The sequence below is a fragment of the Tetrahymena thermophila genome (assembly GCF_000189635.1).
Source record: "Tetrahymena thermophila SB210 genomic scaffold scf_8254543, whole genome shotgun sequence".
Taxonomy (NCBI): Eukaryota; Ciliophora; class Oligohymenophorea; order Hymenostomatida; family Tetrahymenidae; genus Tetrahymena; species Tetrahymena thermophila.
Window position 1 is genome coordinate 182,903 of NW_002476315.1, and position 13,084 is coordinate 195,986.

General features: G+C 21.6%; 3 protein-coding genes across 3 annotated transcripts; all 3 read right to left on the reverse strand. All coding sequences in view use genetic code 6, as the record gives it.

Annotated features, from left to right (window-relative positions):
• Positions 1–473: 473 nt before the first annotated feature.
• TTHERM_00899570 (dual specificity phosphatase domain protein) lies at positions 474–6,948 on the reverse strand (the record flags this gene model as incomplete). The annotated part of the gene is made up of 15 exons (XM_001021803.2): positions 474–524; positions 642–719; positions 863–1,102; positions 1,334–1,529; positions 1,594–1,739; positions 2,189–2,432; positions 2,488–2,585; positions 2,640–2,876; positions 3,171–4,216; positions 4,502–5,002; positions 5,057–5,150; positions 5,214–5,506; positions 6,216–6,281; positions 6,476–6,548; positions 6,820–6,948. 15 exons carry the CDS (start codon positions 6,946–6,948, stop codon positions 474–476), a joined length of 3,492 nt encoding a protein of 1,163 aa, XP_001021803.2.
• Positions 6,949–8,570: 1,622 nt separating this feature from the next.
• On the reverse strand, positions 8,571–11,042 carry TTHERM_000899571 (cyclic nucleotide-binding domain protein). The gene is made up of 10 exons (XM_012799017.1): positions 10,879–11,042; positions 10,758–10,816; positions 10,621–10,656; positions 10,393–10,482; positions 10,015–10,104; positions 9,777–9,866; positions 9,609–9,632; positions 9,301–9,390; positions 9,020–9,118; positions 8,571–8,848 (listed from the first exon to the last, which is right to left on the reverse strand). Exons 1-10 carry the CDS (start codon positions 10,915–10,917, stop codon positions 8,749–8,751), a joined length of 717 nt encoding a protein of 238 aa, XP_012654471.1. The 5' UTR covers positions 10,918–11,042; the 3' UTR covers positions 8,571–8,748.
• A 561-nt stretch (positions 11,043–11,603) lies between these two features.
• On the reverse strand, positions 11,604–12,699 carry TTHERM_000899572 (hypothetical protein; the record flags this gene model as incomplete). Its single annotated transcript, XM_012799018.1, has 4 exons — positions 11,604–11,688; positions 11,920–12,009; positions 12,276–12,365; positions 12,629–12,699. The coding sequence occupies 4 exons, from the start codon at positions 12,697–12,699 to the stop codon at positions 11,604–11,606; spliced, it is 336 nt and encodes a 111-aa protein (XP_012654472.1).
• Positions 12,700–13,084: the final 385 nt, after the last annotated feature.

Sequence of the window (13,084 nt, forward strand, 5' to 3'; positions counted from 1 at the left end):
AGTAAATAAACTTCAGCTCAAAGTAATTATTAAAATTCGAATATTTGATAATTAATTAATTAATTTTTTGAAGGAATTAAGAAGGTCTTACACTATTTTAAATAATATTGACATAAAATTTATAATTCTCCATATTTTATCATTTAAAAAAAGAACTTACTTACTTACATAAACAAAATTATAGTAATTAAGACAAGCGCTTTTTTAGTTAATATGTTTATTTATTCATTTAATGCGTTAGACTAATTATTATTATATAATATGGAGAGCTGTTTCCTATCTTGTCTTTTAAGACTGATAATTATTGATTTATAAGATTTATTATTAAATTTATTGTTTTTATAATTTATTTAAAGGAAAATATTTTATCAATGACAAGAGCTTTAAACTCAAGATAAATAATTAGTGAGTGAGTATTTATTTATTTGTTTATTTATTTATTTGATTTATTTGTTGGCATGCATGACTTTTTTTCAATTTTAATAGAAGCATTCATTGAATTCTTCAGACTCCTAGTGAAGTATCTGTAAATTAATTAAATTAGATATTTATTATTTAAGTGTTTGTTCAAATTTATAAAATTGCCTTAGTTGGCTTTTTTTAATAGATTTAATAATTTTCTCAATAAAAAAAGAAGTTACTTCTTTGTATAGCAAAATATTGTTTATGTGATTCGGATAATGATCTTATATGATTTGGTCAAGATAATCTTTTTCTACCTATTATTATAATAATATATTGTTTCATTATAAATTTATAGAAAATCCTCTATAACTCATTGATTATTTTTACTGGCAGAATTATTGAGAAAATTTGCAAAAATGTTTGAATTTCTTTATTTTTTTATTAATTTAATAATTACTTCATCAGGCTGGGTGAATTGAGATCCTCTCCATATGTGAATTTTTATTTAATCGTCTTACTGCTTGCATAAAATACACAAGCTGTCGTCCATCAAGTCTTCTAGATCGAACACATTTAATGGGTCCTTTTCAGGATAAATGAACAACTTTGGCTTTTATTTATTATTTTGTCCGTAGACTCCTTCTCTTTTGTCGTCTTCGTCTTCGTCATCATCGTAATAGTTGATTTACTTGTAATTCTTTTTTTTTAGTCAAAATTTGGTAAGCAAAAAATTTTTATGAATCAGAAATATGTAAATTTGGTTGATGTATGAATATAAAAATGCGCTTATTATTTTTCTAATTTTTCAATTTGATTTTCTTTTTTGTTTGCTAACGCACGAGCAATTCGTCCACGACAATAAATTATATTTGTTAGTAATTTGAATTCTAAATCTTGAATTATTTTAAATTAATTATGATTTGATTACATCAGATGATTTTGTAATGTCCAAAAACCAATTATTCCATTCTCTATTTTATGAATAAGCATTCAGAGGCTTCTAAGGGAACCACATCTGCCAGAACTCCTCGCTTTCATCGCCCTATTTAACTATTTCCAATTCCTAAGGAGCATGCTCATATTATCTTAAATTTTCTATATATCGCAGCGAATAATCTTGATATCTTTTATTATCGCATTTAAATGAGTAAATAAAAAGTTCGTTTGTAAAATGAAATAAATAAATACATTTGTTGTCTTTCGGGAGGAATCTCATTACCTACCCAAATATACATTTTTTCAGGTGCTTGAATGATAAATACACCTCTAGGGTCTAGTTTGTTGTTAGGATCTTTAGGATCTTATTTATTGCTTGAGTAGAGTCCCTCAAGAAGCTATTGATTTAAGAAAAAAAGGTATAAATTTAACAATGCAGTAGCAATAAAAAAGAAAATTTAGATTTTTAAAGTTTTGTTGATCGATCTCAAAATTCTTCAAAGAAAAGATAATAAGAAAACAATCAATAAAATAATGAATGAATGAATGAATGAATAATTGATTTTAGGCTAATTTGAAATAAAATTTTATTTGTAGAATTTTATTTTTGAGTATAAAAAAGCTATTATTTTTATTAATAAATAATATTGGCCCAGAAGAAATTTTAATAATGAAATTAGAATTAAAAATTGCTTAAGTTAATAACTGAAAATTTATAGAATGTAAATCTAATTTTATGCTTTTGTAAGCTTTTGTTTTCAATCAATTCTTTTATTAAAAAATTTGTTTTTTGTATCTCTAATTCAAAATATCATCAACTTTAGACCAAATTTAATTTCTAATATACCATTTTTGCAACTATTTACTGTGGCTCTTCAACTTAGTGACTACAAACGCACCACACTCTTGGCTTTACGCTGATGCTATCGTAAGGGGCGTATAATCTTTTATGAAAGTTTATCAGTTGAACTAAGAAACCTTGATTTGGAGAAGCAACATGCCTTTTCTCTTTAACTTATTTTAAAGCATCTTAGAATGATAATTTTCCTGCTTCCTTCCATATTTTGTAAGCTATGCAAAGTGTAACAGATCTTTATAACAAAAAATTATTGTTTATCATTTAGACTTAAATGTAAAAAAATCTACCTTGAAATACCTTAGACGCAATGAATAAAGACTCTACCACCTTACTGAGATACGTCTTCTATAAATTTGATGGTGTCATAAAATATGCACTCAATATTCTACAATTTTTTTATTTAATTATAAGAATAAATATAAAAGAATAAAAGGTTTACTTCAGTTTTAGCATCTTTTAATCTGTAAGTTTTGTAAACAAAATCTTCTGGAAATGTATTTTTGCATACATCACCTGCACAGTTGATGATATGTGTTATCCCGTTTTACTTAAGTTTTTATTTATTGTTAGCAACTTCCTCGCCACTTACGTACAAAAAATTAGGAGTAATCTCGCTGCATATTTTTGCAAATATTTTGATCAATTTGGTTGTGTCTATTTTTACTCCATCTTGCTCCTTTTATTAATTGAAATAATTGTAAACTAAAATTTAAATTTTAAAATGACCTCTAATTAATTAATTAATTTTATTTGTCATTTTAATTTCCCATTTTAATTGACTAAAAAGAGTATTCTTAAATCTTAAAATAAAATTTATATCACTCGATAACTGTAAACAAATAAAAATCTAAATATAAAGAAAGTAGCTATTTATTTTTTAATTATTTTTTGAGCTTAACTTTTTTTTAGTCTTTAGAGGGAATTTAGATTTTTTGTTGTAACAAAAACAAAAATATTTATTTATTTTTACATTTTCTAAAAAAGCTTAGAAATTTGATTCGTCATAGAATTCCTCTCTATTATCCCACTCATTTTCGTCTTTTTAGTGGTTTGCTATTTATGATTCTGCAAAATTATTTTAGCCATTTATTTTACCAAGCTTAATTCCTGGAAGCTAATTTTTTTTCATCAATTCTGCCATTATAGAACTACTAGTTGGATTTGGACCAGATGATCCACGATGACTTGGTAATGGCTATCCCTATCCTAGCTGAGCATTTGCATTATTAATTTTAAATCCATATGAATTATTGTAGTTATTAGGAACTTAATCCTGCATTTCTTCAGAATCATTATTATTTGAACTGTTCTGATCTTCACTTCCCGAGTCTCTTCCGTAATTTTAATGAAAATTATCTGCGTCATTCTGAACGGGTAAATTTAAAACGAAATTATTTTGATTATTTTCTCCCCCAAAATTAGGTTTATAAAAATTCTATGCTTTCTCTTAAGGATCTTCGTCTATGTTGCCATGCTTTATGTTCCAATCGATATCTACAGTTTAAACATTATCTAATTCTTCCTCTTCACCCATTTAATTTGGATCTCCATATTAATATCCATCTATATTATTATGATTCTATTCTTACTCAAATTATTAAACCTATTAGTTTGTCTTTTAAAAGTGGTTGTTGAAATTTTAGTTATATCCATTACAATCACTATTGTTGTTGTTATTATTTATAATATTTGGTGCTTAATTATTGTTTTTATTTAAATTTGTCAGGTTTATTTTGAATCCTTTCTTTCCCATTAGGTTATTTATATTATTGAAAGGAGGAATAGCATTATTTTAAATCACTGGAGGAGATTATTGATATCCTTCATAATTATTTTATTCTTATCCATTTAAATTGTAATTAATATTATTTTCCTATCTTTACATGAAATCATCATCTGGCTAGGCATACCCATTCTAAGGCATGAACTACTCTTAATTTTAATACATTCCAGGCTAAAATTGTTACTGCTGTTATATAAATTGATATTCGTTGCTGTTGTTGCTGTTGATCTAATCTTAATATTTTAATAAATAAGATTTATTATATAATTTATTTAATAAAAATATTTGTTTTTAAATATTTTAATTCATTTATTTTCTTTAATTAATTTTCACATGAATATTGTTTTATTTAAACTATTTTAAATTAAAAACTTCAAATTTTTTTGCTTATTTTTAAATAAGTTTTATTTTAAGTATTTTAATTTATTTGAAAAAGAATTTCTTTTTCGTTAGAAATATTACAACTAATAATTTAATTAAATAATTTGTAATTTAAAATTGATTTATTTATTTATTACCAAAACCTGCTAGTTTTGCATCTTGAATTTTTTTGGATTAGCCAGTTTTTTTAGATGAAGGAGGAATCCTTATAAAGTTGTTGATGTAATTGAAAGAACTGCTTTATTCACAGAATTGTTTCTTGAAGAATTTAAGATAGTGAGTTTCTGATGCAGCAGTTGTGTTTGAATCTACACTAGAGGAAGAATAAAATTACTATTAATTTACATCATCTTGTTAGAATTCGTTTTCTTATTGAGTTCCGTTTTCTGCACCATTGCTGTTAGAGTTAAAGTTGTTTTAGCTATTTATATTCATCTAATTATTATTCTCTTAGCCATTTTGCTAATTTTACCCATTTTGTATATAATTTAAGTTATTCTAATTCATTTAATTGTCTTGCTATTAACAACCTGCTCCTGCAACCTAAGGTGTTGTATTTCCTCTAAAAGAATTTAAAGGGAACAAAAATTTGAAAAGAAAAATAGTCTAACTCATTTTGCTAATTTCCTATTCCAATTCTTTTATAACATTAATTTATTTTTAAAATTTTTCTCATTTCAATTAAAGTTTACCTTTGTTATGAGGTCTATTTGATGTACTATTTAGCTAAATTACTTTGCCGTTTTTTAGCTTATCTTTCAAAATTACTCCTCCTTCAAAAAAAATCTATTAAATAATTAATAAAATAAATATTCACTATAAAAACCATATTATTGTTATAAAAGTTACCTAAAGTATATTTTCTCTTCCCTTTTCAATAAGAGATTCTAAATCATAAGCTGATGATAGAGCTAATGATTTTATGAGAGGATTTGAAGTTTTGCCATTCCAAACAAAAATCATGTGCTCAAAGTTTACTGAGATTTTTTCTTTTTTATAGTTAGGAAGTAAGAAGCTATCAAGGATTTCCAAATTTAGCTCGCTTGTTGAGAGTGGATATTCCAGGCCTCTAGGAGTTAAGTTATTATAAGATTCAACAATACCCCACATTGAGTGAGGGAAGCTCACGAAAGTATTTTTATCTATAATTAAAAAAAGTAGTTTTAACTAAACACCATGTTAATTTCAAATATAATTTTAATAGTGTTTCAAATATATCTGTAATATACTCTAATAAGAAAAGCAAATTTTGCATTACTAAATATTTATATTTTTATAATCTCTAAAATAAATACTCTATTAATTTATTTATTTATTTATTTATTTATTTATTTAAAAATGTTTGTAAATTTAAACAATTTCTTTTTAAAAAGTTTTTTTATCTTAATCATATTAAATAATAAATTCTGCTAAAAATTGTTTAATCCTTCTAAAAAATCACATCTTAATTATTTTTATTGATAAGTTAGCTTAAAAGAAGTTTAATTTAAGCAAATTTAAACTACGAAGTTTAAGATGATAAATTTAGACTAAATTATTTAATTTATTTTATTAATTGACTAAATTCTATTTTATGTTTTGCAAAAATTATCCTTGTTAACAATCTATTAATTTCACTAAAATTATTAAATTAGATTAAAAGATTAAATAAATTTTCATAAAAATGATCTTTCTTATATTTGAAGTAATAGATTCATTATTTTGCCTTTAATCAAGTGATTCAATCATTCTCATTCATTCATTTTGTTTAGTTTGATTTATTTCATATTTGAGATTTTGAATTTAAATTGTGTGATTTCTTAATCTGATTAGAGTAAATAAAATATTGCTTGATTATAAAGTGTTATTTACCTTAGTCTTTTGAGCGTCTGTAGACTACTAGGACTACGTAACATTCTTTAGATAAGAACGTGAAATCTATTTATTATAAAATTTACGTTATCATTTTGCTTAAAATGAATCCTTATCGAATTTTAAAAGATTTTAAAAATTGTTTTGCATCTAATACAAATTGATTTTTCATATTGAAATTATCAATATTGCAATTTCATTTATTTATTGTTTGTTGCTAGAATTGTAATAATAATTCAAAGAGAACAAATGTAATTTACTCGAGTTTTGCAAATTTTATAACGAAATAGCTGAGTTAAGTATTTTGCTTTCCTCTTCATAAAATCTCCATATCTATTAAATAATTGAAAGGTATTATAAATCTTTAAACAAACAGCCATTAACAATTAATTAATTAGCTAACTAACTAACTAAATAAATAAATTTTTAACCAAATTAATAGCCTTTGCATTAAATTTTATTTTGGCAGTGAAAATATGGCTAAAGCTTTAAAATTATTTCTTTATTGAAGAACTTTTCAACACTTAAAGCTATTAAAATGTTTTTTATATTGCTTTTTTTATGGTGCTTTAGGTGCTAATGTTTTTATAAATTAAAAACCTACTTTAATATTTTGTGTAATGCTTTCTGGTATTTTAGATTCTAAATTAACTTGCTCTAATTTTTTGGGATTAAGCTGAAGAATATCATCAAGCTAAGATACATATTTATCTATACTAATTTTGCTGCCCATTTTCTATTTACTTTATGCCCTTTCTAGATTGTTTTTATTTGTTCACTTAAGCTTTTTTTGAAGCGCTTTTTCTAATTTTAAAAATTAAAACATTATTAATTTTCTGATTGCACAAAGAAAATAAAGTCAGTCGACTTGTTTCCCTTTATAAAATAAAAAACTTTCAGATATTTTCTGAAGTTTGGTTGTTTCAGCTCAAAAGCGAAATAATAATAATTGTTTTTGAAACTTAAATTGCTAAATATTTAGTTTACTTTGCCTGTTATTAAACCTATAGAAATTAATTTTTGAACGATTGCTTGCTTTCTTGCTATTTGTATTTCTGCTTAGATTAATTGATAGTTGTTTGTTGGTTATGCTTCTTCTTCTTTCTCTTTTCTTATTGATTAATTAATTAAATTAATTGAAATGATTCTTTATTATATTATCGATTGATGAAAGTCTTTTATTACATAACATTATTTAATTTAACAATATTTGCATAAATTAATAATGATTAATATTCATTCATAATTCAATTCTATTAATCTATCTATCTATCAATCCATTATTAATAAATAGAAAAAGATAAATAGATAGGATATATATATATATAAATAAATAAACAATATCTCTTTCTCAAATATATGATTTAATTAATTAATTTATAATGGATTAGTTGATTTTAATTATAAGTTGAATGTGTACGTATAAATATAAACTCCATCTATCTTTTATATAGGATTTTATGACAAAATAAAGAAATAAATTTTACTTTACTTTTTTGATAGAAAATCTGCTTTGAAGATAACTTGTTAGTAAATTATCTTCACAGATTTAATATAAAATATAGTTGTTTGCTTAATTACTTGTTAGATAAGTTTTATATATGCCTTTAATTATTTATATGCTCGTATTTTCATTTGCTTTGAAGATCATTAATTAATTCAAATTAATAGCTCGAATAACACAAAGTTATAATTTGTTTAAATTCGTTGAAATTTAATTAATTTTATTCAATCAAATTTATTTTTATTAAAATTTCTAAATTTAAATTTTTGGTAAATATTAATTTTTTTTAGTTAATTAGTATTTTATTTTCCATTTACTTAAACTGATTGATTATTTTTGAATTATTTAAATTGATAACTTAACTACTAATTTTATAGTTAATATTTTTTTTTTAAGGTTTTAATTTTGTTTCTTAACTATTTAAATTTCAATTATTCTATTAAAGTAAATTATTTTTTCCTTTCTCAAAATTTTCTATGAAATACTTTCTCTTAAGAATTTAACGAATTAAATTATTTAGCTGTTAATAAATTCTAAATTCAAAATAAATAGTTTTAAAATTTTACATTCATTTATTTAATTGAATGTTTTAAAATAATAATTCATTAAAAAAAATAAATATAAAATTAAATAATTTGAGGGGAATAAAATTTATTATGACATACTATTAAATTCTCTTGATAGTATTTTATAATTATATTAGGATAACATTAGCTCAATCAGCATGAAAGATATTTTATATTATAACAATTAATTAATTTTAAAATATCTCAAAAGATATAAATTAGAAATAAAATTATATCCTTTAATATTAATTTTAATTAAATTCTTAACCATTTTTAAACAAAAATATTTTAAAGTTTTCAATTTAGAATGCAAAATAGCAGTAAAAATAGATAGATAGATAGATAGATAGATAGATAGATAGGTAGATTAATTTTGCTGAATTTTTTTTCAAATAATGTATAAATTATTTCAATTAGCAATTACAATCAATTATATCAACTCTTAGCCTGGTCTATCTATTCATCAAAAACTTGTTTACTTTAAAACTAAATTTTTGATTTTATTCAGCTTACTACTGGATTATTATATTCTCAGCTTTGATTGTGAATCCCCAGGTCTGGCTCTTTAAATTATTAAAAATAAGTAAAGAAATGAATGAATACTTAAAAAACTACAAAAAAGTTAAGAAAAAAAATTATCAGGAAATTAATTTCTGATTATTGCTAATTAAATTACTAAAAAAATTAGTGATTATAAAGTATTTTAAAAAGTATGAAAATAAGTTTATTTTTACTATTAATAAGAAAGATACATTCTCAAAACTTTAAGCTAGAGACATTTTGACAAAGCTAAACATAATCTATATGTACCCTCACAGCCAATTTCTTTGTAACTTATAAGATTTAAATATTTTTTTGTATTAAAGGAATAAATAATGTAAATATAAAAACAATTTTTTCATTTAACTTATGAACTGATTAAAAGTTTATTATCATTTATTATATAATTTTAAAGAAGTTAATCAAATCTTTTGTTGTAATTAATTTACAAAAAGCTAAAATTTAATGTTTTTACTTAAGATCAAGTGTCAAAATCTATAAATTAGCACATTTTGCTAAATTTGATCCTATCTAGAAAGCTCCAAATTCCCCGATTTCATTAGAACTATTTATAAATAAATAAGATATTTAATTAGTTAGTTAAGATAAAATGAATATTTTTAAATCAAATAAATGATTTTTGTAATTTAAAATTGGGAACTATAAAACTAATTATAAGTTACAATGAATGTAACAAACAAACAAATCAACAATTTATTTATAACTCACCAAATTTAAGAAAGTATTAACAATATTATATAATAAACAAAATATATGATTTACATGCAAAGATCTTCGTAATCAACTCTGAGTCCATGTCATATTTTTTTTATATATAAATTATAATAATATTAATAAGTAATTTGTTATATGTAAACTATTATCTCCTTGCTTAAAATTTATGATTAATATTAAATAGAAAAGTAATAAAACAAAATTGACAAATATTACGAAAGCTGAATAGTTAAAGATTATAGTTTAGGACAATTTGTTAAAGCTAGACCTAAATCCTTAGCTCCCTATGGTTTTATGCCATTTCCTCTTTTAATAAACATTAATAATTGGCATAATTAATATTTTAATTTTATGAATCTATTTAAGTTATGTTAGAAATGAAATAATGATAGATTTTTTTTATTATTTTTATAAGAATAATTTATTAATAATGTAAAAATTTTATTTTTTATACTCAAGACAAAGAGTCAAATCCATTAGGTTCTTACAACTTGATAATGCAGAGCCTAACTATAATACACCCGAATCTTAAATCCAATTGACACTTTTATTTATTTATTCCAAATAAAGTTTAATTTTAAAGAAAAATTGATTAAAATAATGAGATTCTTAAAATAAATAAAAAATAAATATTTTATAAAATTTCAGATATAAAATAATTAATATATATGTTTGTTTGTTTGTTTGTCTATTAATTTTTTTATTTCTATTATTAAATATTGTTTTTTTTTCGTTGCTTTAAATGAAAGGAGAAAAATTTTTTCTTGAAGTTATTTTTGTTGATTCTATCAAAAAAAGATAGAAGAAATTAAAATAAATTAGTATATTTTACCCTAAATAAAGTGTGAGATTTTGGAGATTAGAGCAATTAGCCAAAGCAGAGCATAGACTCTATAATTCTTCCTCATTTATTTCAAACTCCCTTATTTAAATAAAAATTTATTTTTATATATGGGTTAAAGCTGTTAAAAATTAAGAGTAATATATTAGAATAAAGAAACTATTCGGTATTTTAAATGAATTCTATGATTGAGACTGAATAATTTATAATAAAATTTACTCAGGCACAATAAACAAAGAGCAATAATCCTCATAACTATTAATTAAACGAAAAAGAAATTTTAATAGAGTATTTTTAAATTTAAATATTGAAAGAAAATAAGAATAAAGTAAATTTATATTAAGTATTTAATTTACTCATAACTTTGCATATCTAATTCAAGATGAGTGTGAGAATTTAATTAAGATTTTAGAAACTTTATTTGTAATAGAATAAAATTTTTTTCGATTTTAAATAATATTATGGTCATTTAATTACATCTTCAAGCTTGCGAAATTTTATTTACTTTTGTATCATTTTTTTAAGCGATTTTTATTTTTTATGAAAAAATGCTATTATGATTTAAAATTCTCAATTATTTTACTTCTTTTATGAAAGTATCTCTAATTAAATATAAGAAGTATTATTTTCTTTAATTAGTTAATTTGTTTGTATGTTTGTATGAATGAATGATTAATTATCTTTTATCAAATCAGATCAGATAAGATTAAATGAGATTATTTTTAAGTTGGACTTTTTATAGTGGTAGTCAGTGAAAGAATTAAAGAAAAAAAATATATATATAGATTTGATATAAAATATGTTGCTAATTGCAGTTTTTTTTATAATAGAGAGATAAATAGAAATTAATATAATATTAAATAAATTTATATAATGGTATTTTATATATTTTTTCATGTAATTTGTATTTAGTTTTTATAATTTAAATAAATTTTAATAAAAGTTTCAAATTATTTTTTTTTGGAGAAACTATAGGGTTCCTTAAGAGGAATTAATTTATTTAAGTAAATTTAATTTTTTTATTTTTTATAAATAATTTATTTACTAAAAAAATAAATATGAATGATATTTATAAATGTAAATCAATAATAAATTCTATCTATTTATTTATATTTTAGATTAAAAAAAACTTTTCAAAATATTATATAATATTATTCAAACATTTAATATTTATTCATCCTTCTTTCGTGATTTCTTTATAATCAGAATAATTTTTTAAAGACAACTAATCTTTTTGATTTAAGACACTTGCTTATAACTTTGAATTTTTATGATTTATTGATTTGGCTAATATTTTATAATAAATTTGTGTAAATTTTAAATAAATATCAAAATAGAATAAACTTTTAAATTAAAAAATATTTCTTAAATTAATAAATAAAATAGCATTAGTGGTATAATAAAGATAAAAAAATAAATCAAATAAAAGCTATCAAATAAATTCAAAGAGTTTTATTGTTTTTAATTAGTTTTTATAATTAAAAATATCACAATCCAAAACAAATTAACTGTTTTTACCGAAGGTCAAGTGTCAAATTTGAGAGATTAATGCAATTTGCTAAACCAGAACCTAAGCCTGATGCACCCATTGCACCAATTTAATTCTCACTTTTTAAATATTGAAGAAAAAATATATCATAAAATAGTTAATGAGAAAGAAAAAATGAAGAAAAAATATGAAATAATAAGATTAATTAATTAATTAATAATAAAAGTAAAAAATATGAAAATCAAAGGATGAGCTAAATAAATTAACAAAGAAAGAACAAAAAAAAGCAAGCACAATAAAAAGAAAAAGAAAAAAGAGTTTTATTGTTTTTAAATAGTTTATATAATTCAAAATATCACAATCTAGACAAATAAACTGTTTTTACTAAAGGTCAAGTGTCAAATTTGAGAGATTAATGCAATTTGCTAAACCAGAACCTAAACCTGATGCACCCATTGAACCAATTTAATTCTCACTTTTTAAATATTGAAGAAAAAATATATCATAAAATAGTTAATGAGAAAAAAATAATGAAGAAAAAATATGAAATAATAAGATTAATTAATTAATAATAAAAGTAAAAAATATCAAAATCAAAGGATGAGCTAAATAAATTAACAAAGAAATTACAAAAAAAACCAAGCACAATAAAAAGAAAAAGAAAAAAGAGCTTTATTGTTTTTAAATAGTTTTTATAATTCGAAATATCACAATCCAAGACAAATAAACTGTTTTTACTAAAGGTTAAGTGTCAAATTTGAGAGATTAATGCAATTTGCTAAACCAGAACCTAAACCTGATGCACCCATTGCACCAATTTAATTACTACTTTTTAAATATTGAAGAAAAAATATATCATAAAATAGTTAATGAGAAAAAAATAATGAAGAAAAAATATGAAATAATAAGATTAATTAATTAATAATAAAAGTAAAAAATATCAAAATCAAAGGATGAGCTAAATAAATTAACAAAGAAATTACAAAAAAAACCAAGCACAATAAAAAGAAAAAGAAAAAAGAGCTTTATTGTTTTTAATTAGTTTTTATAATTAAAAATATCACAATCCAAAACAAATTAACTGTTTTTACCTAAGGTCAAGTGTCAAATTTGAGAGATTAATGCAATTTGCTAAACCAGAACCTAAGCCTGATGCACCTTCGTCACCAATTTAATTGAAACTTTTTAAATATT